This window comes from Doryrhamphus excisus, chromosome 14, assembly GCF_030265055.1.
Source record: "Doryrhamphus excisus isolate RoL2022-K1 chromosome 14, RoL_Dexc_1.0, whole genome shotgun sequence".
Lineage (NCBI taxonomy): Eukaryota > Metazoa > Chordata > Actinopteri > Syngnathiformes > Syngnathidae > Doryrhamphus > Doryrhamphus excisus.
In genome coordinates, this window is record NC_080479.1 from 6,077,276 (window position 1) to 6,102,308 (window position 25,033).

The 25,033-nt window shown below is 50.5% G+C and overlaps 4 protein-coding genes across 5 annotated transcripts; 1 reads left to right on the forward strand and 3 right to left on the reverse strand.

Annotated features, from left to right (window-relative positions):
* Positions 1-252: 252 nt before the first annotated feature.
* Positions 253-4,052, reverse strand: LOC131101886 (zinc finger protein 32-like). 2 transcript variants are annotated; one of them, XM_058047285.1, is made up of 2 exons: positions 3,516-4,052; positions 253-1,193 (listed from the first exon to the last, which is right to left on the reverse strand). In XM_058047285.1, the coding sequence occupies exons 1-2, from the start codon at positions 3,907-3,909 to the stop codon at positions 379-381; spliced, it is 1,209 nt and encodes a 402-aa protein (XP_057903268.1). In that variant the 5' UTR covers positions 3,910-4,052; the 3' UTR covers positions 253-378. The 2 variants fall into 2 exon arrangements, with proteins under 2 accessions (XP_057903268.1, XP_057903269.1); XM_058047286.1 differs by having other exon boundaries at positions 3,419-3,851.
* LOC131101881 (F-actin-uncapping protein LRRC16A-like) lies at positions 3,981-16,111 on the reverse strand. Its single transcript, XM_058047274.1, has 37 exons — positions 15,946-16,111; positions 15,521-15,618; positions 15,187-15,237; positions 15,056-15,115; positions 14,872-14,984; positions 14,679-14,776; positions 14,544-14,614; positions 14,317-14,390; positions 14,171-14,246; positions 14,026-14,114; positions 13,863-13,957; positions 13,710-13,796; positions 13,534-13,637; positions 13,392-13,469; positions 13,231-13,307; positions 13,032-13,136; positions 12,902-12,971; positions 12,745-12,826; positions 9,855-9,954; positions 9,735-9,789; positions 9,492-9,664; positions 9,339-9,407; positions 9,175-9,268; positions 9,014-9,112; positions 8,815-8,943; positions 8,617-8,727; positions 8,373-8,548; positions 8,201-8,288; positions 8,004-8,144; positions 7,517-7,583; positions 7,253-7,449; positions 7,079-7,191; positions 6,584-7,004; positions 6,491-6,518; positions 6,189-6,413; positions 4,374-4,550; positions 3,981-4,206 (listed from the first exon to the last, which is right to left on the reverse strand). The coding sequence occupies exons 1-37, from the start codon at positions 15,965-15,967 to the stop codon at positions 4,121-4,123; spliced, it is 3,999 nt and encodes a 1,332-aa protein (XP_057903257.1). The 5' UTR covers positions 15,968-16,111; the 3' UTR covers positions 3,981-4,120.
* LOC131101893 (venom phosphodiesterase 1-like) lies at positions 15,971-23,965 on the forward strand. Its single transcript, XM_058047294.1, has 26 exons — positions 15,971-16,291; positions 16,372-16,502; positions 16,744-16,831; positions 17,058-17,192; positions 17,268-17,393; positions 17,458-17,518; positions 17,638-17,735; positions 17,878-17,957; positions 18,030-18,149; positions 18,267-18,376; positions 18,450-18,515; positions 18,600-18,672; positions 18,927-19,035; positions 19,111-19,233; positions 19,422-19,453; positions 19,528-19,655; positions 20,296-20,365; positions 20,434-20,521; positions 20,593-20,765; positions 20,836-20,890; positions 20,959-21,113; positions 21,186-21,312; positions 21,378-21,455; positions 21,535-21,667; positions 21,747-21,903; positions 23,787-23,965. The coding sequence occupies exons 2-26, from the start codon at positions 16,476-16,478 to the stop codon at positions 23,955-23,957; spliced, it is 2,583 nt and encodes an 860-aa protein (XP_057903277.1). The 5' UTR covers positions 15,971-16,291; positions 16,372-16,475; the 3' UTR covers positions 23,958-23,965.
* LOC131102171 (uncharacterized) lies at positions 23,946-25,027 on the reverse strand. Its single transcript, XM_058047677.1, has 4 exons — positions 24,867-25,027; positions 24,763-24,809; positions 24,139-24,705; positions 23,946-24,072 (listed from the first exon to the last, which is right to left on the reverse strand). The coding sequence occupies exons 1-3, from the start codon at positions 25,025-25,027 to the stop codon at positions 24,152-24,154; spliced, it is 762 nt and encodes a 253-aa protein (XP_057903660.1). The 3' UTR covers positions 23,946-24,072; positions 24,139-24,151.
* Positions 25,028-25,033: the final 6 nt, after the last annotated feature.

Consider the following 25,033-nt stretch of genomic DNA (forward strand, 5'->3'; position numbering starts at 1 on the left):
ACAGCCCCCTAGTGGACTGGAGTTTGCAAACGGGGTCTCCCTGTGACGTTGAACACCTGTGATCTTGGATCAAGCCTAAATGACGTGTGCAATATATCAGGCAATAATTAGAAACATAGCATAGATGGACGTGCACACAGCAGAGCCATAAATGTAATCAATGACGGTGTTAGCTTAGCGGCCATGACACCTGGGTTCCCTCTTTTCACGGTGAGGCTTTTTCAAAATAATAGCAGAATATGGATGGTGGTGATGCACAGCAGCTGCCGGTCCTCATGGAAGGCCTTTATTGACAGGGACAGGCACAAGAACCACAAGACACTCCACAGTAGAGCTTTAGAACTTTGCCCACGTGGACTCAAACATGGAAAGGGAAAGTCATTGGTCGGGCGGCGCCCTTCCGGCACACTTGTGACTCAGCAGGTTGACCTTCTGAGTGAAGCCTTTGTCGCAGACGCTGCAGCTGAAGGGCTTCTCCCCCGTGTGCGTCCTCATGTGGATCCTGACGTTGCCCTTCACCGAGAAGCTCTTGTCGCAGATGGAGCAGGAGTACGGCTTGTGTCCCGTGTGGACTCTCATGTGGGACGTCATGTTCACCCTCTGCCGGAAACTCTTTCCGCAGAAGGGACAGGAGAAGGGCTTCTCTCCCGTGTGTCTCCTCATGTGCGTCTTCAAGTAGTCCTTGCGGGCGAAGGTCTCGTCGCACACGGAGCAGCTGAAGGGCTTCTCCTGGGTGTGCGTCCTGGTGTGCTGGACCAGCGCCTGGCTGTGGATGAAGCTGCTCCCGCACACCGAGCACGAGAAAGGCTTCTCGCCCGTGTGAGTCCGCATGTGTTTGATCAGGTCTCCTTTCTGCCGGGAGCTCTTTCCGCACACAGAGCACACGTACGGTTTCTCTCCCGAGTGCGTCTTCTTGTGTCTCTTCAGGCGCAAGGCGTTCAGGAAGCTTTTTCCGCACTCGCAGCAGGTGGTGGACACGCCGCCGCCGCCACCAACCACTTGGGACCCTTTCACCGGCGCGTCGTCGCCGGACCCCATCCAATCCTCATCACTGCCCTCGCTCTCGTGGCGGGGGGAGGGAGGAGCTGCCTCTTCATCGTCTCGGCCCTCCTCTTCCTGTTTAACGCGGGGGGGCTCCGGCTTGCTCTGCACCTCTTTCCCCACCACCAGCTGCCGCACGTCCTCGGGACTCTCTGGAAGACAGGCAGTGCAAGCGTGAGCGCCGTGGCCGCCACCCACTTCAACCAAAGACAGCCAGCAGCGCCACCTTATGGGCCAAGGCCCCAACTACAAGGTGACTCCAGTCAGGCCACCAGTGGATATGTAGAGCAACACCTGTGGATGTTGTATTCCTCGTAATACCACTAAACTAACTAACCATATCCGATATATGGGCTGATGGGCCGATGTATGAAAGAAGACCATTAATATACACAGAATATAATACTGTACATGAACATAAATATAATAGCCAAAATATCAAATAATATTACTGTGGCTTTCATGCGTTGGTCTGTGCCATTGCAGCCTGTGTGTCATGATATGTCATTTTTAGCTGTTGCCACAAATTTGTCATTTTCTTTGCTTTACTGGTGCTGGAGGCCTGGCTAACTTGGTGACATGGGAGTTAACACATGCATGTTCACCTTAAAACGCTGTAGTAGTCTTAGATAGTGGTGGTTATGGGAGTTAACACTTGCATGTTCACCTCAAAACGCTGTAGTCTTAGATAGTGGTGGTTATGGGAGTTAACACATGCATGTTCACCTTAAAACGCTGTAGTAGTCTTAGATAGTGGTGGACGTGGGAGTTAACACATGCATGTTCACCTTAAAACGCTGTAGTAGTCTTAGATAGTGGTGGTTGTGGGAGTTAACACTTGCATGTTCACCTTAAAACGCTGTAGTAGTCTTAGATAATGGTGGTTATGGGAGTTAACACTTGCATGTTCACCTCAAAATGCTGTAGTAGTCTTAGGTAATGGTGGACGTGGGAGTTAACACTTGCATGTTCACCTTAAAACGCTGTAGTAGTCTTAGGTAATGGTGGACGTGGGAGTTAAATCTTGCATGTTCACCTCAAAACGCTGTAGTAGTCTTAGATAATGGTGGACGTGGGAGTTAAATCTTGCATGATCACCTTAAAACGCTGTAGTAGTCTTAGATAGTGGTGGTTATGGGAGTTAACACATGCATGTTCACCTTAAAACGCTGTAGTAGTCTTAGATAATGGTGGACGTGGGAGTTAAATCTTGCAGGTTCACCTTAAAACGCTGTAGTCTTAGATAGTGGTGGTTATGGGAGTTAACACTTGCATGTTCACCTCAAAACGCTGTAGTCTTAGATAATGGTGGTTATGGGAGTTAACACATGCATGTTCACCTTAAAACGCTGTAGTAGTCTTAGATAGTGGTGGACGTGGGAGTTAACACATGCATGTTCACCTTAAAACGCTGTAGTAGTCTTAGATAGTGGTGGACGTGGGAGTTAACACTTGCATGTTCACCTTAAAACGCTGTAGTAGTCTTAGATAATGGTGGTTATGGGAGTTAACACTTGCATGTTCACCTCAAAATGCTGTAGTAGTCTTAGGTAATGGTGGACGTGGGAGTTAACACTTGCATGTTCACCTTAAAACGCTGTAGTAGTCTTAGGTAATGGTGGACGTGGGAGTTAAATCTTGCATGTTCACCTCAAAACGCTGTAGTAGTCTTAGATAATGGTGGACGTGGGAGTTAAATCTTGCATGATCACCTTAAAACGCTGTAGTAGTCTTAGATAGTGGTGGTTATGGGAGTTAACACTTGCATGTTCACCTCAAAACGCTGTAGTAGTCTTAGATAGTGGTGGACGTGGGAGTTAACACTTGCATGTTCACCTTAAAAGCTCAGAGAGAGAATGGGAGCAAAAGTGAATATCGGCTCAATTTTCACCGATATAGATTAATCTGTGATATGTGATAATCAGCCCAATTAATCGCCCCCCCCATACTAAATGACATTCCCAAACTCCTTCCTGAAAGCTACTATTTCTTCCTTTCAGCTACGACAATGATCTTTTCGATACAAGTTTATTCTTCTCAAATAGATTTGTTCTTGTTAGAAAACTTTGTCATAAAATCACAGCCGATCTGCTGTCTTTTTTCTTGGAAATGTTTACATACTTGACTTCATTCTCAAAGCATTATAGCCCCCCCAAACGAATCTACACGAAACTAAAAGATGACATCTCATGCTACTAAGATGAGTTAGCGTTCCTGCTATTTCGTTCTTCGCCATTAACGCCAACCCTTTCAGGAGAAATAGCTTCTTTTTCATATGTTGACTTTCTCACGGTCAAACTACTGCTGATGTTTTAAGTTTTTGACGCGGGCCACACTTCCGGCGCGAGAGCGTCCAAGCGGAAGTCAAGAAACCTGCCTGACGGCGTCCGGCTTGACTGCGCGGGACTCTGCGTCTTGGCATCCAGCAGCTTCCTCTGGCGGCAGAGTTCCCACTCGGACCGCTTCATCCTCACCTCGTAGTCGTTGACGAAGTCCTCCAGCAGGACCACGATGTCGTCCGCGGCCGCCGCGAGCCGCTCGGTGAGCAGTGACCTCAGCAGCGGAAGTCGAGAGGCTTCTTCTTCTCTTTGCAGCCGCAGCAGGAAGTCCTCCACGGCGGCGGTCATCCGCTGGCGAACCGACACCCGCAGAAGCTGCACGGCGCACATGCGGGCGGCTTTTTCGGAGCGGCTTTGTGCAGACACCGCCGCACACCACCGCAGTTCCGCGTCGGAAAAGATGCACTTCCGGCAGCGCGTGGTGGCGCCGGGGGAGCAGCGACACGTGCAGGAAGGGAGGACAAATGACAAACTTGGACCGGGATGAAGTTTTTGTCAACTTGAAGAGCGTCTGACGTTTGGAGGACATGAAGATGAAGATGAAGATCCAGGATGGTCTTTTTCGTTTGAACTTTGACCTTTCCTTTCAAGGAATCTGTGCTCTTACTAGCCTGTTTATTTGTTTGGAAATTGTGTCAAAATAGAAATACACACCAATGACACACAAACGACGCAAATACTAAAAGCCAAAAGGAAGAGTTGGGTCATGTGACAGGAAACAAGTCAAGGAAGACTCTGACTCAGGCTTGATCGACGCCGTCGTCTGGAGCGGCCTCCGATTGGTTGTCAGCTGACGTCGGCCCCTCCTCCCCAGACCTACGTCTCCCTGGAGACACAAAGAAGCCGCCAATCAATCGTCAGTTTTCCTCCTCCTGACCCTTTCTGGTACGCGCTTAGCACGCTAGCCAGCACGCTAGCCAGCACGCTAGCCAGCACGCTAGCCAGCACGCTAGCCAGCACGCTAGCCAGCACGGCTAACGTTTAGCAGCTAACCGGAGGGGGCCTGAGGGTTCCGCACGTCGGCGGGGAGGGACTTGGCGCGTTCCCGCTCCTCTTCACACCTCCAAGGGGGGCGGGCACACCTCTTCAGCGATGACCACGCCCTATCGCCCCCGCCGGGGTCGCTCCTCGAGGCGGGAAGATCCAAGACGTCCCCAGAAGAAGCCGATACTTCATCACACCAAAAAAACACAAAGTCACACCACTGCTGGAGTACAATAGTACAAGTACAGCAGCAGTAGTAGAGTATAATTACTGCAGTAGTATTATAGTACAAGTACAGCTGCAATACAAGAGTAAAAGTATAGCAGCAGTCCTTGAGAAGTACTGTAGTACTGTAGGAGTACAGCAAAAGTACAAGACAAGTACCACAGTAGTACTAAAGCAGAACTACAGCAGTAGTACCAGAGTAGAAGTAGAGCAGTAGTACTAGAGTGGAAATACAGCAGTACTACGAGAGTAGAAATACAGCAGTAGTACCAGAGTAGAAATACAGCAGTAGTACCAGAGTCGAAGTAAGGCAGTAGTACTAGAGTAGAAATACAGCGGTAGTACAAGAGTAGAAATACAGCAGTAGTACCACAGTAGAAGTACAGCAGTAGTACCAGAGTAGAAGTACGGCAGTAGTACTAGAGTAGAAATACAGCAGTAGTACCAGAGTCGAAGTAAGGCAGTAGTAGTAGCGTAGAAATACAGCGGTAGTACAAGAGTAGACGTACAGCAGTAGTACTAGAGTAGAAGTACAGCAGTAGCACCAGAGTAGAAGTAAGGCAGTAGTACTAGTGTAGAAATACAGCAGTAGTACTAGCGTAGAAATACAGCAGTAGTAATAGAGTAGAAGTACAGCAGTAGCTCCAGAGTAAAAGTAAGGCAGTAGTACTAGAGTACTAGAAGTAAGGCAGTAATACTAGCGTAGAAATACAGCAGTAGTAATAGAGTAGAAGTACAGCAGTAGTACTAGAGTAGAAGTACAGCAGTAGTACTAGCATAGAAATACAGCAGTAGTACTAGTGTAGAAGTAAGGCAGTAGTACTAGGGTAGAAATACGGCAGTAGTACTCGTGTAGAAGTACAGCAGTAGTACTAGCGTAGAAATACAGCAGTAGTACTAGAGTAGAAGTACAGCAGTAGTACTAGCGTAGAAATACAGCAGTAGTACTAGCGTAGAAATACGGCAGTAGTACTCGCGTAGAAGTACAGCAGTAGTACTAGTGTAGAAATACAGCAGTAGTACTAGAGTAGAAGTACAGCAGTAGTACTCGCGTAGAAGTACAGCAGTAGTACTAGCGTAGAAGTACGGCAGTAGTACTAGCGTAGAAATACAGCAGTAGTACTAGCGTAGAAATACAGCAGTAGTACTAGCGTAAAAGTAAGGCAGTAGTACTAGCGTAGAAATACGGCAGTAGTACTCGCGTAGAAGTACGGCAGTAGTACTAGCGTAGAAATACGGCAGTAGTACTAGAGTAGAAGTACAGCAGTAGTACTAGCGTAGAAGTAAGGCAGTAGAACTAGCGTAGAAGTACAGCAGTAGTACTAGCGTAGAAATACAGCAGTAGTACTAGAGTAGAAGTACAGCAGTAGTACTAGCGTAGAAGTAAGGCAGTAGAACTAGCGTAGAAGTACAGCAGTAGTACTAGCGTAGAAATACAGCAGTAGTACTAGAGTAGAAGTACAGCAGTAGTACTAGCGTAGAAGTAAGGCAGTAGTACTAGCGTAGAAGTACGGCAGTAGTACTAGCGTAGAAATACAGCAGTAGTACTAGCGTAGAAGTACAGCAGTAGTACTAGCATAGAAATACAGCCCCCATCACCTCCATCGTGGCACTCGGGTTCCGGTGCAGACGGCAATCTCTTCAGGCGAGGAGCAGGAATGGGACCTTTGAGAGCTTCAGGAGTGGAATTCTCTGACAGGAAGTTTGTACGCAGCACTTCCTGTTCCTCCAGTGGGGTTTTGCAGAGTTGAGGGGGGGCTGCTTTGGGGTTAACAGTGGGGGTTTTGGACCTGGGGGCGGCCACTGGTCCAGGTTGTGAGACGTCTGAGATGATGCGGATGCATGAAGGCGTTAGCATTAGCATGTAGCCAATAATGCTGCCAAGGTGACGACCAACTTACCCAGGTGTCCATCTTCTTTGGAGGACGGCTACAAGGACAGGTGACGTTATGGTGAAGTTGTTTCAAAGACCCGCCCACCACATCATCACCCACCTTCTGAGCCACCATCTTCTCCTGTCGCGCCTTCATCTCAGCCAGAAGGTCAGAGGCCATGACCGGAATTCCAAGGTGACGCGGGACGACCGGATGGTCCGACTCCATGCTGTCCTCCTTCTCTCCCTCCTCCTTCTTGGCCACCCCAGCAGGGCCCGGTGAGGCATCCGTGTCGGAATAGCTGTCATCCCTATGCAGCGCCCCAGGGGACATGGGCGGAAGCTCCTTGCTGACAGAGGATAAGGGGGGAACAAAGGTGGGGGACACTGGCGGAGGCGGACTGATTGAGGCCGTCCCCTGGCTCTTCTCTGAGCGGGACGTCCGAGATTTGATCAGGTTGAAGAAACCACTCCTCCTGGATTCCCGCTTCTTTTCAGGCGCCTCCTGCGTGCTCGCTGGCACCACTTGTGCGACGGGACGTCTGAGGGTGAACAAGAGGACGTTTGATTGGCTCGCAGCGTTCGTTGACATGTGCATGCTAACAGAGCTTCTCACTTAAAGCTGACTTTCATGATGTTCTTGGAGAAGAACTCATCCACGCCCTCGTCAACCTTTGCCATGATGCCCTGATGCTCCGCCCCTTGAGGTGCTGAAGTGGCTGCGACGTGCTGAAGGGAAGACACGTCACCAGATCTGCTCAAGGTATCGGACGTTTTGCTTGCGACCTACGGCGACTCTGCTGGGTTTGTTTCTCTTCTTGGGCCGAGGTCGCACTTTGGTGTGATGCTGCAGTGTCTGGTGCTCCATGTGTGGCAGCTCCTCCAATGCAGGGGTGGATGAGGGCATTTTTTCAGGCTGGGAGGGAGGCGGGTCCACCACATGGATGGGCACCTCCTCCAGAGCCTTGTCCAGGTCAAACTCCATCTCTGAGCAACAGACAATGAGAGGGACCTCCAGGTATTTGATTGATACTTGATGCTCATGAAGACTTACCAAAAGCCACCGAGACGGGCCGCAGCATCCGAACCAGAATACTCTTCCTCTTGGACTGGGCCATCATCTGGAGAGGAAAACATTTTTGTTTTTGCGTGTTTGTCTTCATCAACAACAAGTCCAACCAAGGGCGGTACAGCGGTCTAGTGCTTAGCGTGCAGACCTCACAGCCAGGAGACCAGGGTTCAATTCCACCCTCGGCCATCTCTGTGTGGAGTTTGCATGTTCTCCCCGTGCATACGTGGGTTTTCTCCGGGTACTCCGGTTTCCTCCCACATTCCAAAAACATGCTAGGTTAATTGGCCACTCCAAATTGTCCATAGGTATGAATGTGAGTGTGAATGGTTGTTTGTCTATATGTGCCCTGTGATTGGCTGGCCACCAGTCCAGGTGTACCCCGCCTCTCGCCCAAAGACAGCTGGGATAGGCTCCAGCCCCCCCGCGACCCTCGTGAGGAAAAAGCGTTAGAAAATGAATGAAGTCCCACCAAGCCAGTGTCTGCGTCCTCCAGCTGACGGTCACCTTCCTCCTCGAGGCGCTCCGGTTGCAGAACCATCTCGTCTAGAACCTCTGTCTCCTGAGACTCGGGACGCAACACAGGCTGGCCTTTCCTGGTCACATGCTCAGCCTGGAGACAGCCGGAGTGAGGGACAGGAGGACGAAGGGAGGGACAAAAGGACTAACCAGCGTGTGCTGCCATGTGGACAAAGAGTCCAGGATCTCGTCCACAATACGATCGGAGACAAAGGACGCCGCGCTGAGCTTCACTTCACTGGTGACAAAGAACAGCCACGCTAATTAAAGGTGATGCGGCCAAACAAATCCGAGGCTGGCTAAGGTTTGCGCGGACACACACCTAATTTTGTTAACGATGTCAACGCCCGACTGCTCCAGCAGTGTGGCGGTGACAAAGCTGCGAGGGACTATCATCCTCTCGGCCCCCGCCCTCAGCAACTCCTGACGAAGGCCGCTCCTCTTAATGACATGAGGACACAGACCCTCTGCGGCGTCCAACATGGATGCCAGCATCATCTGCAGTGCATGAGAAAGGGCTCAAAGGTTGCGGTTCAAAGCCTCGTCCTTTGCTCCAATTGCGGTACCTGCAACTCATCCTCCATTGTGGCTGCCACCTCTCCTGCCAGCGACTTCAGTTTGTCCTGGATGGCCCCATGTAGGGCGCCGCTCTTCACATGGTACAGGCTGGGGAGCAGCTGGACGCCCCAAAGACAGAAGGAGCAATTTTCAGTTTGACTCAAGTGCACCTGTCCAGCCTACCAGTCCAGTTCAAGTCCACTCACGGTCTTGGAGTTCCTGGCATCGTTCATCAGATTCTCTGCAACCTTCATGTCATCCTGGATTACGTGGCTCTGGGAGAACATCAGTGAGTTCAGGTGATCCTGAACCTTGACACACATGGTGTCCATCATCTACAAAAAGATGAGAGCTCAGTCAGAAAGAAAGTGGCAGAGGGACACGGTGCGGACAACGGTCGCCTGCCTGTTGGGTGGTGCTGGTGACGATGCCCTGCTGCAGCCGGTACGCCTGCTCCTGGAGGTACTTCCGGGTTTCGTGGTTCCTCAGCAGGAAGCGCTCCATCTGCACACAAGCACACCACGTGAGTCAGCGTCTCGCAACCTGCAGCCACCATTTGAACTCACCTTCAGCAGGGCATCTTCCGTCTTTTCCGGGTTGATCTTGAGCGCCTGAGCAGCATCAACGATGGGAATCGGCATGAATCGGATGGTGAAGTTCCTGACGGGAACAAAAGACAGCCCATCTTTCAGATTAAACACCGTCACAGGAAGACGTCATCCAAACTCACTTCTCCAAAGCGGACGCCACTTCCTGCAGACCTTGAGGGTTGGCGTTGTTTCTGTCCCAGATAAGCGTCCTGTGCACCAGCGACACACCAGGCCACGTTCAAAGCACCGAGGAGAAAGAGGTGCCATCTTTTGGTCAGTGGAGTGTGGCTCACCTGAGCTTGGTGTTGATCTGCAGGGCCTTGGCCAGCATCTTGGCGCCCATGTCGCCCATGGCGTTCCCGCTGATGTCCAGCTTGGTGAGAGAGGCGTTGCTACCCAAAGCGTTGAGGACGATGGTGAGCTCGCCCTTCAGCTTGGAATCTGCTAGCGACAGCGAGGTCAGCGGCTGTGGAGTGGAAAGGAATGTCAAACTTCCAGAAGCCATGCAAGTCCGGCTGAGTCAATGTGTCACTTACTGACTCTTCCTCCTGGATCATGTGGACCAGGTTGTCCAGGACCGGAGCCACATTCCTGACAGAAACAAGGAAACGGAGTGAAGACTGAGCCATGCCCACGCTTGCTGCTTGCTAACCCACTTTGACTTGATGTTCTGGAAGTTTCTTCCCAGTGAAAGATGGCGGACAGAGCGGTTCTTGGCCAGCCAGACCAACAGCGTGCTCAGGTCTCCATCCAGACCTGCCAACAGTCGACACGATGGCACAGTGACTACTAATGTTTGGAACATTTTAATTTCATTCTTTCATTCATTTTCTACCGCTTTTCCTTCACAAGGAGGGGGGTGCTGGAGCCTATCCCAGCTGTCTTTGGGCGAGAGGCGGGGTACACCCTGGACTGGTGGCTAGCCAATCCCAGGGCACATATAGACAAACAACCATTCACACTCACATTCATACTTATGGACAATTTGGAGTGGCCAATTAACCTAGCATGTTTTTGGAATGGAGGAGGAAACCCACGCATGTACGGGGAGAACATGCAAACTCCACACAAAGATGGCCGAGGGTGGAAATGAACCCTGGTCTCCTAGCTGTGAGGTCTGCGTGCTAACCACTGGGCCGCCGTGCAGCCCCATTTAAATTTTCACGAGACAACATTTCATTCCAGGACTTTCCCGTAGTGACCGCTGGGGGCACAGGAATGGGATTCCCAGGGGTGGAATATTCCCATCCCAATCCGATTGAGGTATCTTGTACCTTGTGTGTAAGTTGTCAGGGTGCGTTCTTCTTCGTCTTGTTTTTCTTCTGTTGTTTATTGGCGGTTGGCAAGCAGCTTTTGTGTGCATTAGCGCCATCTGTGGAACAGAATCTAAACCTGTCTATACGCCATTCACTAGTCCAGTTTTTCTTTGAAAAGAACATATATATATCTATATAAAAATCTATATTAAAAAATGTCCCAAGTTTGATTATAAAATATTAGCAAGATTGAATTTGATCTTTTCCTGTTTAAATTGATCCCGGGTGCGTTCTTTCAGCGCATGCTCAGATATGACGTAACACGCAGCTCCAGACGTTCTTCACTTTTAAAAATGGAGGCCAGCAATCGGCACTGGACTAAGCAAAGTTTGTTTTTGATCCAAACTAAATTTCAAGACTGGATGAATGAAAAACTGGCAATACGGAGTTTTTCCAACAAGTGGAAGAAAAACTCTGGGAAGCCGATATCACATGATGTTGATGTTTACGCTTTACTGGGCATGCCCCATTGACTATTCTGGTTGATTATAGCGGCGCATGTAGACAAGAGATTGGAATATTCCTTGCCATGGATGCCATTGTTTTCGGAAAAGTCATTTGGAAAGAAATGGGAATAAACGTGGCTAGTGGTTACCGAGCAACAACAGACATAGCATAGCAGCATTTAGGTTCATAAATATTTGTACGGACACAAAGTTTTTCTCATTTTGGTACTGTACACTAGGTCACAGGTCAGATGAAGGTCAAGTGCAGACTTTCAGCTTTAATTTAGCGGCTTGAACAAAAAGATTGCATAAAAATGCCAGGAATTTAAAACACAATAAAATTATTATAATTACTGAAAACTAAATGTTCATTTCTAATACTTGGTTGAAAACCCCTTGCTGGCAATGACTTATTGAAGTCTTGAACTCATGGACGTCACCAGGAGCTGTGATTCCATCCTCCATTCAATGTTCTGCCAGGCTTTGACTGCAGCAGCTTTCATTTGCTGTTTGTTTGTGGGCCTTTCTGTCCTACGTTTAGTCTTTAACGAGTGAAATGCAGGCTCAGTTGGGTTGAGATCAGGTGACTGACTTGGCCATTCAAGAATATTCCACTTCTTGGGTTGCTTTTGCTGTGTGTTTTGGGTCATTGTCCATCTGTATTATGAACCCCACCCAATCAATTTGGCTGAATTTGACTGGATCTGAGTAGAATGTCTCTGAACACCGCAGAATTCATCTTTGTCACATTATCAATAAACACTAGTGACCCAGTGCCACTGGCAGCCATGCAGGCCCAAGCCATCACACTGCCTCCCCTGTGTTTTCCTCAGGATGTAGTGTGCTTTGGATCATCGCCATACTTTTTTCTCGCCATCATTCTGGTAGAGGTTGATCTTGGTTTCATCCGTCCAAAGAATGTTCTTCCAGAAACATTTAGGCTTTTTTAGATCTTTCTCAGCAAATAGCAAGTCTAATCTAGCCTTGCTATTCTTCAGACTTATGAGCGGCCTGTACCTTGCAGTGAACCTTCTCTATTTACTTTAGTGCTACTTTAGTCTTCTCTTTATGGTAGACTTGGGTATTGTTTCTATTCCTGGAGAGTGGTATTCATGTCACTGGCTGTTGTGGAGAGGTTTCTCTTCACCACGGAAATCATTCTGCCATCATCTACCACCATTGTCTTCTGTGGACGTCCGGGTCTTGCATTGCTGAGTTGACCAGTGGCTGCTTTCTTTGTCAGGATGTACCAAACTGGAGATTTGGCCACTCCTAATATTGTAGCCATTTCTCTGTTCTCACAGCCTAAGGATGGCTTGGTTCACCTGCATGGAGATCTCCTTTGACCTGCATGGAGAGCTCCTTTGACCTGCATGGAGAGCTCCTTTGACCTGCATGGAGAGCTCCTTTGACTGCATGTTGTCTTCACAGCAACATTTTCTGAACGCAAACACCTCACCTCAGATCAATTCCAGGCCTTTTGTCTGCTTCATTTCTATTGATATGATGAATGAATTGCCCAAACCTGCCCATGAAATAGCCTTCAGGTCAATTGTCCAATTACTTTTGGTCCCTTTAAAAAGAGGTTGGCCGATGTTAAAGAGCTGAAACTCTGAAAACCCTTCATCCAATTTGACTGTGGATGCCCTCAAATGAAAGCTGAGAGTCTGCACTTTATGTCCACGATGTCACCATCTTTGGAGTATGTTTCAGTAGAAGGGTAGAAAAACCAAACTTGTGTCAGTGTCCAAATATATATGGACCAACTGCAGACTGGTACCGACCGTTGTCTGAGATGTCCAGACTGGAGATGTTGGGAATCTCAGCGATGCAGCCCTCCAAGATCTGAGATCCTGCTGAGCGCAACTGAAAGTCAAAGCAGACGTGATTGCAATTTTGCGACAAGCCCCGCCCTCTTTGTGTCTGTGACAACGCTTTTACCTCGCAGCTGCTCAAATCCAGAGACACGTCGCTGAGGTTGGGGTTGCAGCCCAGACCCAGCAGCAGCGCCCTGAAGACACCAAGACATGAGGAAATGTGCCGGAGCCTCCATTTTTTTTACCCGCCTTACTTGAGTGCTTCCGCAGGAAGTCTGGTTCCCGACACGTTGACCGCAGTCAGAGCCAAAGACGAGCTGAAGAACTGTTTGAAGGATGGAGGAACCTCTTTGCACTTCCTGTACAAACGTGTACTCTCACAGCTTCATCATTCCATAATACTACATACTGCGTACTGTGTACTACGAGGGATACTAAAGTGAGGACAACGACCTGTGAGAGAAGACAGTCTTTGACATGTTGAGAACACTGAGGTGCTTCAAACATCCTTTGAGCAGAGACGCTGATGTCTGGCAGACAAACAACATCAATCAGTTTATTCTGCGCTTCCTGTGTGTGTGGGGGTGGGCGGGGCGTGCGGGGGGGGGGTTCACCTGCTCCAGTGAGCAGTCACTGCAGGACAAATCCAGGAGTTGTAAGTGGTTGTCATGACTCAAAAAGTTGTGTAGGTTCTGTGAGGAAAAAGACAGTCAGGATGGCGATGTCCTGCAGGAGGACAAAGGAGACCCACGGTACCTGCAGGTCGTCTCCTCTAAGCGAGTTTCCCGACAGTTCCAAGTGTGTGAGGGTGGCGGCCATGCTGGGGTTTACACACAGAGCCTGACACAGGAAGTTGATGCCTGACACACACACACACACACGGTGAGTTGAGTGGAGATCATTGTCTCCAGCTGTGAGGGCCTCGTCCTCACCTTTGGGAGACAAGGAGTTCCTGCTGAGATTCAACTGCTTCAGACCTGTCGCAAGTTTGGTCAGCTGACCACTCAGAAGACACACGCCTGCAAAACACAAACACACACAGTTGCCTTCTTCTGATGTGTCCCGTGGCGCGTGCGCATGAGAACCTTTGTCTTCCAGAGCGTTGTTGCTGAGGATGAGGGTGTGCAGCGAGGAGGCGGGGTTATGAGACAAGGCCAGCGACATCCTGTGAGCAAAGTCACTGAAGAAGACAACAAGTCAGGATGTCTCCAACATGTACCAGCGGGACTTTCATCTGGGACATCTGACCTTTTGAGCCCGGCGTTGTCCAGAACCAGCTCCTCAAGGCGACCGGATCGGGATACGACTCGCAGGATCTGCTCGCACACGTCTGTGGACTACAAGCGGCAGGACGCATGAATTCGCCAAAGTTCAGCGTGACAAAGACTGTTACCAGTTTGACGTCCTTGGAGACCAACTTTGTGAACCACTGGTTGAACTCCAGCACGCCCACGATGGCCACCAGATCCCTGCGCACACACACAGCTGGAACATCTGCTTGCTGGGGCGAATGATGGGCGGGGCTACAAGCGGCCTCACCTGCTGTCCAGGTGACTGAAGTCCTGAAGGTTGAGCTCTCTGGTGTCCTGGCTCAGGTAGATGGTGTCCACATCCTGGTGGACCCAAAACCACAACCACCAAAGCAACTACTGAATACCGTGTATTAAAATATCCTTTTACTTCATACTAACTCATTATTTACTACTACTGTCTACTTCATAATAGCTACTTTCTACTTGTAAGCCTAAAAAGGATTCAGCACCGACCCACTGGACCTCGTCCCTGTAGGGCAGGTTGAGGTGCTCACACACACAGCGGTACTGATGAGAGAATCCTCCTGCAAGACATCAGCATCTCAGCAGCTTGGCCACACCCCCTCGTGCCCCCTCAAAGTTCTGTACCACATGGTCCCAGGTCCAGCGGGCCCTGCTGCTCCCAGATGGCGCGCAAGGTGGCGGCTCGCTCCGGAGGCTTCACGCTCACCTTCTTCATCAGCTTCCTGTTGGGATGACATCACAGGAGGACGCTGAGCCGGGAAGTTTCCGGTCGCAGGTTCTGACTCGACTCTGACTGGACGGGGCAGGCGGTACCTACATGGCCGGGCAGATCCTCAGCAGACAGAACCCGACATGAGCGATCACTTCATCCACTTCCTCCAGTGAGCTCAACCAAAGCGTCCACGGGCCGCGCTCGCATTCCAGCACCACCTGGGGGGGGGGGGCGCCTCCCGTCACCAACCACCAATGAATGGATGTGTCCTCTTTGCATTTCTTCTCACCTGCGTCGCCTTGTTGCTATGGATACCCTGGATGTCCAGGTAGCTGAGGGACTGCTCCACCTGCGCACACGCGTCCTTCCGTGAAACTCGTCCTGGTCTGTCATTCAGCACACGTGAACATGCACACCCACCTTGGAGGGGACGCGTGCTGACAGCAGGAAGGCTCGATGCGACGCTAAGGCCTGCACGCACACACGGACCAGACATGCAGAGCTTTATTGGTTATTGATGAGAAGTTGTTGTTTCCATGGCGATGTGAACAATCAGTTCTCTTAACATGTACGCTTTCACCCCACCACGACGCAGGGGGCGTGCTGACACATGTCTGTGTGGAATGCAGTGTGTGTGTGTGTGTGTGTGTGTGTGTGTGTGTGTGACAAGTCTGCACAAGTCCACAGGCTGACACGGTGATGTGTGTGCACAGGGTGCGGATCGCAGCAGAAAGCTCCCAGGTTTGATACTCACCAGCACTTTGTTCTCCACCTTTTCACCTTTGACCTCCAGCTGCACCTTGCGCCTCAGGGTCAGCTTGACCCCGCGCCCCACAGCGTCCCGCACGCTCTCTACATGACATGTTAGCATGTTAGCACAATGTTTGGATGCAGCATATAGATACATGTAGCACAGAGAAAAGCTGCTCCTGGATGCACAACAGGAATTTGTCAGGCCACGCCCACTCTCACATACGGAAGTAGCAGGTACGCCCCCGCCCTCAGGGGAGACAAACAAAACTTTTTTTAGTCCAAAAGGATTTCAACTAAAGCAACTTGAAACTGGCGAAATGAAAATGAATCGTATTAAAAGAATCCATAAGCAGTTTTTGACGTGAAGACCATCAGAACGCCCCCACCCGTCCCCCAGACCTCCCCCCAATAACACACACTCCTTACCGAACAGTTCCGGCTGGTCCATTACTCCAGCTCCACCTTCACGCCTTTCCCCAGCTCAGCTCCCGGTACCGGACATTGCCGCCGCGACACAGGCGGGATCCACACGGTGTTGCTGTCCGGCGGGGGGAGACGAGCCCAGCACAAAAGTGGGAGGTCCAACATCGAGAGGCCAGAACAGAACGGTGCCTGGGAGGAACCACAGTGACACCTGGCGGGCAAACAGGCCGATGCACTCCAAAACTGGTCCGAACTGTTCTGATGGATCCCACTTCCTGCACGCTGGTCACCGAGACCACCTGAGTCGTGAGTGTCACGTGACTCAAGAGGAAGTCCAGCACACGATGAGGTTGAAGATGAGGATGTTTGAGTATTCCTGAGGTAGCAAATGGGTCACGTGATTCACCTGTTGCTACTTTTTTTTTACAGGAAGTGACGTCAGGGGCCTTATCTGCATGTCCTGCTAATCAGTTACTGGAGTCACGCCTGGTCCGGAGGTCACCATCGTAAGCGTCAGCGTCTCAGTCGGCCTGATGATGAAGAAGAAGAATGTTGTTCTTGTGAGTAGCGCACAAACTACACACGTTCTTTTTTTTTGTTTTTTCAAGTTTTCCTCCATGTTTTTTTGAGGTCAGCAGTGTTGCCATGGTTACATATCGCTTTTTGTCACATGTTGCTAAATAGATTCACAAGGGACTAAGAAGCTGGAGCCTACCCCAGCTGATGTCGGTTCACCTGTCAGTCACGGGGTGCCATGCTAATGCTAATGCTAGCAAATCTTCTACTTCCTGCTTTTCACAGGTTGGCGTCTTGGCCGTGTCCGTGGTGACCCTGATCCTTGGACTTGGACTTGGACTCGGACTGGACCTGCAGCGTTGCCAAAACCAAGGTACTCTCAAACTTGCACGTGCACGCTCCTCCTGCGCACCTCACACAACGCAGCCAGCCTCAAGGGGTGTTGTCATGGCAACACAGGATGCTGACTCAGCATGACTCACGTGGAAACATCTTTGAAGACCGTCCCTGCCCACAGAGCAAATTCCAGAAGTTTCCTATGAGCACGGCGGTGGACTTTGGAAGTTTGTCGTGTCCTAAATGGTGTTGTCACCCCCCAGTGGCACCGCAGACGTCATGCAGGAATCGCTGCTACGAGCCGTACGATGCCGCCGCCCCTGGCTGCAGATGTGACACCGGCTGCAGTTCCGGCGGCAGCTGTTGCCATGACTACCACGACCTCTGCACTGCCCCCGGTGAGAGCGCTACCGTGTGCCCCGGCCCTTCTCGTGCGCACCGACGCTAACCCAGAAGGCCTGGCTTGTGTGCAGGTGAGCTGTGGGAGTGCACAAGGGTGCGCTGCGGCGAGGCGCGGCTGCCGACCAGCCGGTGCCACTGTTCGCACGACTGCGCGTCGACACGGGACTGCTGCAGCAACTATCAGCACGTCTGCCTCGGTGAGACGCCGCAATGCATTGGGGGTCAGCAGCGGGCATGACCCGATGACCTTTGTCTTCTTAGGCCAAACACAGTGGGTGGAGGATGAATGCGAGGACCTGTCGCGCCCCTCGTGCCCACCAGGGTACCAACAACACACACACTCCAACATGGGGCAGCATAAGAATGGACTGGCTCACTGCTGCCTCTACGGGCGTCAGGTGGCATTACAACACACTCAGCCTCTCTTGCTTTTGCTCGTAGTTTCAAGCGGCAGCCGCTTCTTCTGGTTTCTCTGGACGGCCTTCGGGCCGAGTATCTGCGCACATGGAGCGCTCTCATCCCTGTGTTGACCAAACTCAGTGAGTGAGAACGCATCCCGGGTGCCTCCCAGCCAAAGGTTCTCGGTCGGAGTCTTACAGCTTGACTTAGCGGCTGCAAGTGGGTCCTGGGTTAGACTCCAGCTGTGGTCATCAGTGACAGGAAGTTGTTGTCTTCTTTCAGAGACGTGCGGAACGTCAGCGTCATACATGCAGGCGGCTTTTCCCAGCAAGACCTTCCCAAACCACTACACCATCGTGACGGCAAGTAGTGCTTAAACGTGACATTGCCTAGGACATTCTTAATTAAGCCACGCCCCTTTCCGAACCTCACAGGGTCTGTACCCCGAGTCCAACGGTTTGGTTGACAACATCATGTACGATCCCGTGATGGACGCCACCTTCACTTTGTCCAGTTCGGAGAAAGACAACCCGGCCTGGTACCTGGGACAACCAGTGAGTAGTGGGGGTGTGAGGACTTGGACCTGAGTGAAGTTTAGAGTTTCATGAGGAATGGTCACATGACCTGCGGTCTTCCAACTGCAGCGCTGACTTGTTGACTTTGTTCTGAAGATTTGGCACACGGCAAAGTCCCATGGGCTGAAGTCCGGAACCTTTTACTGGCCTGGGTCCGACGTGAAAATAAACGGCAGCTTCCCGGACTTATACCGGCCTTACAACGGGTATGCGTGTGTTCTGTGGCTCTGCACAGGAAACAAAAGTCATGTTCTTCTATTTTTGCCTTTATTTCCGCAGGAAAATCCCATTTGAGGAGCGAGTCCTGACGGTGTTGACGTGGCTGCAGCTGCCGGAGCATGAGAGGTGAATGGACCGGATCCAAGTTCCAAGTCCATGGGCCACATAGAACCTGAGCTGTCTTGTCACTGTGTGTTCTTTTCCCCCCAGACCGGACTTCTTCACCCTCTACTTGGAGGAACCGGACAAATCAGGACACAGCTTCGGCCCTGTCAGTGGGGGGGTGCGTCGTCTTCACTGAATCCAACACGTGATGTTTTTGTCTCGCTTGGCTTTTTTTACCTTCCCCATCATCAGGAGGTCTTATCTAGACCTCACTCTGGCTCCTAGCCAAAAGTTTTATTGCATCTTATCGCACGCCTCATCCAAATCAACGCACCGTGTCCTCCGTCCAACGACCGCTACGTCCACGAACAAACCAGATCACCTTCTCCACCTCCGACACGTACCAACATGTGTCATGTGACTGTGGTCCAGGTGGTGTCGGCCATAATGGCGGTGGAGAAGATTGTGGGTCAGCTGATGAACGGCCTCAAGCAGATAGGACTTCATCGCTGCGCCAACATCGTCATCCTTGCCGATCACGGTAATGTCACATGATCAATCTGGTTGGTCAATCTGATCAGTCAGCAGGTGGAAGTCATGTCACGTGACCCAACAGGTATGGAAGAGACCAGCTGCAACAGGAAGGAGAACCTGGAGGACCTGCTTGGTGATGTGAGCAGATATGTGGTTAACGAGGGACCCTTTGGGCGGATCCGCGCCAAGGACAAGGATGCCGTCTGTGCGTAAATCTTTTTGGTCTCGTTCAGTCCTGTTTGTGGGAGGGGGGGGTCGGGGCCTGAAGTGATCAGTAACAATAACAGAGTGGTAGCGCAGGTACCAGCACTATACCGGTACCGCTTGCTAATAGTTTGTGGTGCGGCGAAGGAGGTGTGGCCTGAATGACATCATCCTGTTTTGGTCTTGCAGTGAACACGGCGGAACTTGTTGCCAACATGACGGTGAGCATGTGACATGCAGCTTACAACGTAGCATGTCATGTAACACGTGTCGCGTTTGTCATTCCTCGTTTTAGTGTAAAAAAGACAATCAGAAGCTCCGCCCTTACTTGAAGTCCCACCTGCCTAAGCGTCTCCACTTTGCCAACAGCCGTCGCATTGAGGACGTCAACGTCCTGGTGGAGCCCAAATGGCTGTTTGAGAGGTATCCATCACAAACCTGTGGCACTAGCTACAGCCATCTGTCATTGTGGCGTTAGCTACAGGCATCTGTAATTGTGGCATTAGCTACAGGCTTCTTTGTCATTATGGCTTAACCTACAGGAGTCTTTGTCATTGTGGTGCTAGCGACAGGCATCTGTTATTGTGCATATTTGTCATTGTGGCATTAGCTACAGGCTTCTATTATTCTGCATATTTGTAATTGTGGCATTAGCTACACGTATCTGTAATTGTGGTGTTAGCTACAGACGTCTCTGTCATTGTGGCGTCAGTTACAGCCGTCTTGTCATTGTGGCATCAGCTTCAGACTTCTTTGTCATTATGGCGTTACCTACAGGAGTCTGTGTTATTGTGGTCTTAGCGATAGGCATCTGTAATTGCGCATATTTGTCATTGTGGCATTAGCTACCGGCATCTCTGTCATTGTGGTATTAGCTACAGGAGTCTCTGTCATTGTGGCGTTAGCTACAGACGTCTCTGTCATTGTGGTGTCAGTTACAGCCGTCTTGTCATTGAGCATTGTGGCGTTAGCAACAGGTTATCGACAGGCATCTGTCATTGTGTATATTTGTGATTGTGGCATTAGCTACTGGTGTCTTTGTCATTGTTGTGTTGGCTTTCAGGCGCCCCGGATCCCTCAGCTTCTGCTCTGGTGGCGCACATGGCTACGACAACGATGTGGAGAGTATGCACGTGAGTGCGAGAGCAGACAAGGCTTCCATCTGGCAAAACAGACTGAAGGCTGTTTTTGTTCCTGTCAGGCCATGTTTGTCAGCTACGGCCCAAAGTTCCTTTCCCGAGTTCAAGTGGAACCCTTCGCCAACATCGAGCTGTACAATCTCATGTGTGGTGAGTCGGCGCGTGCTTCAGTGGCACGGACGTGTGCTTGCATGAGTGCTTGACCGCATGTCCGTCTACAGACTTGCTGCAGATCTCCCCCAGCGACAACAACGGGACGCACGGCAGCATGAACCACGTCCTCCGAGAGCCCTTCTACTCACCACTGCCCCCGTTGGAGCAGAGTGGACCTGTAGAGTGCCACCTCACTAACCTGGAGCCCGCCGACGACCTGGGCTGCTCCTGTCCCGCCCTGGTGCGTACAAGTCACGTGACACGTATCGGTCACCAAACAAAGTCACAACACAAAGTGGGTTCTTCCTCAGAGTGAAGGCGCCGTGGTCACTGCCAACCGCCGGCTCAACCTGACATCTGAGGAAGGTGCACGCGTTTCACCGCACTGTCGCTAGTGCGTTGCACCTTCAGCTAAACGAGCTCTCTCTCCGTAGAGTCCGCATCCGACATGAAGCACGCCATGTTCGGGCGACCTCGCCTGCTGCGGCGGTCGGAGCGTTACTGCATCCTGCGCCACGAGGACTTTGTGAGCGCCTACAGCCAGGATGTCATGATGCCCCTGTGGAGCTCCTTCACGCTCGACAAGCCGGTACACCTCACACTTAAGGTCAAAGGTCAAGGTCAGCCAACGCTCACGTCGAGTAACCTTGACCTCTGTTAGAGCAACTTGGACCCCTTGCCGCCTGTTCAACCCAACTGTCTGCGAGCTGATGTCAGAGTTCCTGCATCTCAGAGTCGGCGGTGTGACCATTACAGCGACTTCCAACATGGCTTCTTGTACCCCCCCCGTACGCATGGGAACCACATGACACCCTGCGCTGTGACCCCTAATGATCTTGTGTTGTTGTCGTAGAACTGAGCGCCAGTGAGGAGCAGCAGTACGATGGCCTGCTGAGCAGCCACGTGGTGCCCATGTACCCCCAGTTCAGCAGTAATGTGGACCTCGTGCAAACCACCTCCACAGTGGACTTGTTGCTTCTTATGTCATCTGCTGTTCTTTCCCACCTCAGGGATCTGGTCCTACTTCCACGGCACGCTACTTAAGAAGTACGCTTCCATCTACAACGGCATCAACGTGCTGATGGGCCCCGCCTTCGACTATGACCACGACGGGCGCTATGACTCATTCGAGCTGATCTCCCAGTAAGACTTGCGTGCTCCTTGTTTGCATCCCAGCTGGGTTCAAGTGAAAGTCACCTGTGACCATCTTGTCCGAGTCCAGGTCGGCATCTGCTGGCAACATCTCCATCCCGACGCATTACTTTGCTGTGCTGACCAGCTGCAAGAACGTCAGCCACCCGGTGAGCTCCTGTGTTGGCGAGCTGCACACCATCTCCTTCCTGCTGCCTCACAGACCAGACAACTCGGAGAACTGCAAGGTACTTTTGCTTCAATGCTTTCCATTTAAGGGGGATGCCAAGACAGGAGGAAGTAGGAAGAGCATTGAAAAGGATGAAGAGTGGGAAGGCACTTGGTCCAGGAAGTGTGTTGGTGGCCATTTTTAAGAGCAAGGGTGCTGTGCAGAGCTGTGGCAACTACAAAGCTATAAAGCTAATGAGCCATACCACGAAATTATGGGAAAGAGTAGTTAGAAGCTAGACTAAGGCCAGAAGTCTGCATATGTGAGCAGCAGTATGGTTTCATGCCAAAAAAAAAGTTCAAGCCCCTTCTAGTTTGCTATGGTGATGGACAGGCTGACAGATGGACTATGATGTTTAAAGATGACATTGGGATTTGTAGTGAGAGTAGGGAACAGGTGGAGGAGATGCTAGAAGAGTGGAGGTTTGCCCTGGAAAGGAGAGGAATGAAGATTAGCCGCACCGAGACAGACTATACGTATGTGCATGGTGCATGAATGAGAGGGACCCAAGTGGAAGAGTGAGGTTACAGGGAGAAGAGATACAGAAGGGGGAGAATTTTAAGTAGACCAGCCATGTTGTTTGGTCTAGAGACAGTGCCACTGAGGAAAAGACAGGAAGCAGAACTGGAGGTAGCAGAGATGAGGATGCTGAGGTTCTCATTGGGAGTGACCAGGATGGATAGGATCAGGAAGGAGTACATCAGAGGGACATAACATGTTAGAGGCCTTGGAGATAAAGTCAGTTATCGGCCAGACTGAGATGGTTGGGACATGTCCAGAGGAGAGATAGTGAATATATTGGTAGAAGGATGCTGCCAGGTAGGAGGCGTAGAGGAAGACCAAAGAGGAGGTTTATGGATGTAGTGAAGGAGGACATGAGGGTAGCTGGTGTGAGAGAGACAGATGCAGAAGACAGGGTTGGATGGAGGAGATTGGTTTGCAGTGGCGACCCCTGAAGGGAAAAGCCAAAGAAAAAGGATACGATTAACAAGGAGGTAGTGGTTCTTAAAGAGTTGGGGCACCATGGAAAGATTCCAGGCAGATCATGGACACTTCATACTCAACAAGCAGGATCCAAACTAGCAAACTAATTTCAGTGCTGCTCCAGCTTTTTCTAAAATGGTGCATTCAGGTGCATCACCTAACCCAGAGGTAGGGAACCTATGGCTCGGGAGCCAGGTAGGGCTCTTTTGATGACTGTATCTGGCTCTCAAGCATTTCTTACCACAATAAAAATGTATTTTTGCTAACATTTTAAAGTAAACATCACCGAAATGACTGTTGAAAATAATATTCAAAATCAACAACTTTCTTGCATTTTAATTCGTCCATCTATATTCTGCTGCAATACGGCCAACCATATCTATCTTTCCTGATGATATTTTCCAGGTCAAACACCAAAACTTGATTATTACTGGGTAATGCTGTAGTCTACCTCGGTCATTGAGATGTCAAAAAAACATGTAAATGTAAACTTTCCTCCTTTAGTCAAATAGCTAAAGCTGCAGAACCAAGCCTTCTGGTGAAGATGGCCAAAAGAATGAAATACGTGTACTGAATACGGTTCAAAACTATGCAGCAGCAGAAGTTGCATTAATGGCAGCAAGTATTTGATTTATTATTAGACACTGCGCTGCTCACGAAAGTATGCTGGCCACACCCCCTTGGCGTGGGGTAGTGTGCCTAGTCTACGTAATTAGAGCCCATTATATCTAAAACTGTTGGTCTTACATAAAAATGCACACATTTTATTGCATTCAATGTTTAAAAAAATGTATATGGCTCTCACAGATACACATTTTAAAATATCTGGCCTTCATGGCTCTCTTAGCCAAAAAGGTTCCCGACCCCTGCATTAGATGATTAGATGTTCACACTTTGTGTGTCAAATTGTGTGTCTAGAGTGCACAAGATGAAGCCTTCTGGGTGGAAGACCACATGTGGTTCCACCAATCACGAGTCCGAGATATCGAGTGGATCACAGGACTAGACTTCTACCAGGACAGTCGTCGACCACTCCCTGAGCTGCTGCAGCTCAAGACCTGCCCCACAGCTGCCAATCAAAAACCATAAGTGTTTGTCTTCAATGTATTTATTTGCTGTGATCATGTGATCGTTTAAAGTTGTATGCTTGAGGAATTACAACACAAGATATGAGTTGGACTTTTATTAACCATCCAGAAGCAACCTAAAGAGAGAGGGGGGGAGGGGGGGTTAATTTAAAGCAACTCGCTGTTTGTTCATATCAACATACCTGCCAACGAGCATCACCATGGTAACCACGAAACATCTCTGGATCTCCTTTTCCACTCATCTGGGGCCACCAAATTGCTTGGCCATTTGGGCTCGTACCTTGGTAGCCCCCGTGCCGCTTTTTCATACCTCTGTGGCATCAGAACCGGTCTTCTTTCAAAGCTGCGTGAATTCTGCAGCTGTGGCCGTTTGGGTTTGTACGTCTGTGGCATGAGAGCAGCCACCATCTGGATCCCGCCGCTGGAAACTATGGTAGCTTCTGGTCGGTGTTGAGGGGAGGCTTTGGCGTCGACCGTGTCGGGTCGGCCTTGACGCTGCCGCTGCAGAATCCATGTTGGTTTGGGCGGCATCTGCCGATCAGGTCTGTAAAAGGGAACACTTCCTGCTGGAGCATAGCCATCTGTCCATCCACCAAAGGACCGACGAGGACCTCCGGTGTTTAGTACGGGTTTCAGGTTGTGTGGAACACCTGCAGGGTACTTTGGACCATAGTGAGCAGCAGAAGGTCCAGACAGCACAGAACCTCGGAGGCCAGCGAGAGGTCCATTAGCGTTGCGGCTCTGAGAAGCTGCATGGATCACATAACACATCAAGTAGAATCAGAACCGAAAGTACTGCTCCTCACCTTTGACGTGTTGTCCCAGGACCAGCAGGACCGGCAAGACCAGCAGCCTGAGGGCAGAAGTGGTCACTATGGATCTAAAGTCATTAAGGTGCACAACATGTTACCTCAAGCTTGAAGACGTTTGAACGCACCACCCACGTCTTGTCCACATCGTCACAGCAGCTGCTGCCATCTTGCTGCTGGCTTTTAAGCTGAGCAGCGGATTGGACCCAGGTGTGCAGCAGCAGCAGCAGCAGGCGTTCGCTTTCGCATTTAGCCTCGTCATAAGGAC

Bases quoted from the DNA above. Each gene is read 5' to 3' on its own strand.
- LOC131101886 (XM_058047285.1), bottom strand. From the start codon at position 3,909: ATGTCCTCCAAACGTCAGACGCTCTTCAAGTTGACAAAAACTTCATCC. The intron at 1,194-3,515 runs GTGAGGATGAAG...CCTGTCTTCCAG, and splicing joins ACTTCGTCAACGACTACGAG to AGAGTCCCGAGGACGTGCGG.
- LOC131101881 (XM_058047274.1), bottom strand. From the start codon at position 15,967: ATGGACCAGCCGGAACTGTTCG. The intron at 15,619-15,945 runs GTAAGGAGTGTG...CATGTCATGTAG, and splicing joins GGACCAGCCGGAACTGTTCG to AGAGCGTGCGGGACGCTGTG. The intron at 7,005-7,078 runs GTGAGAAGCTCT...GTTCACCCTCAG, and splicing joins ATCATGAAAGTCAGCTTTAA to ACGTCCCGTCGCACAAGTGG.
- LOC131101893 (XM_058047294.1), top strand. From the start codon at position 16,476: ATGATGAAGAAGAAGAATGTTGTTCTT. The intron at 17,958-18,029 runs GCAAGTAGTGCT...CGAACCTCACAG, and splicing joins ACCACTACACCATCGTGACG to GGTCTGTACCCCGAGTCCAA. The intron at 19,036-19,110 runs GTAATGTCACAT...GTGACCCAACAG, and splicing joins CGTCATCCTTGCCGATCACG to GTATGGAAGAGACCAGCTGC.
- LOC131102171 (XM_058047677.1), bottom strand. From the start codon at position 25,027: ATGACGAGGCTAAATGCGAAAGCGAACGCCTGCTGCTGCTGCTGCTGC. The intron at 24,810-24,866 runs GTAACATGTTGT...TTCTGCCCTCAG, and splicing joins CAAACGTCTTCAAGCTTGAG to GCTGCTGGTCTTGCCGGTCC. The intron at 24,706-24,762 runs GTGAGGAGCAGT...TGATCCATGCAG, and splicing joins CCTGGGACAACACGTCAAAG to CTTCTCAGAGCCGCAACGCT.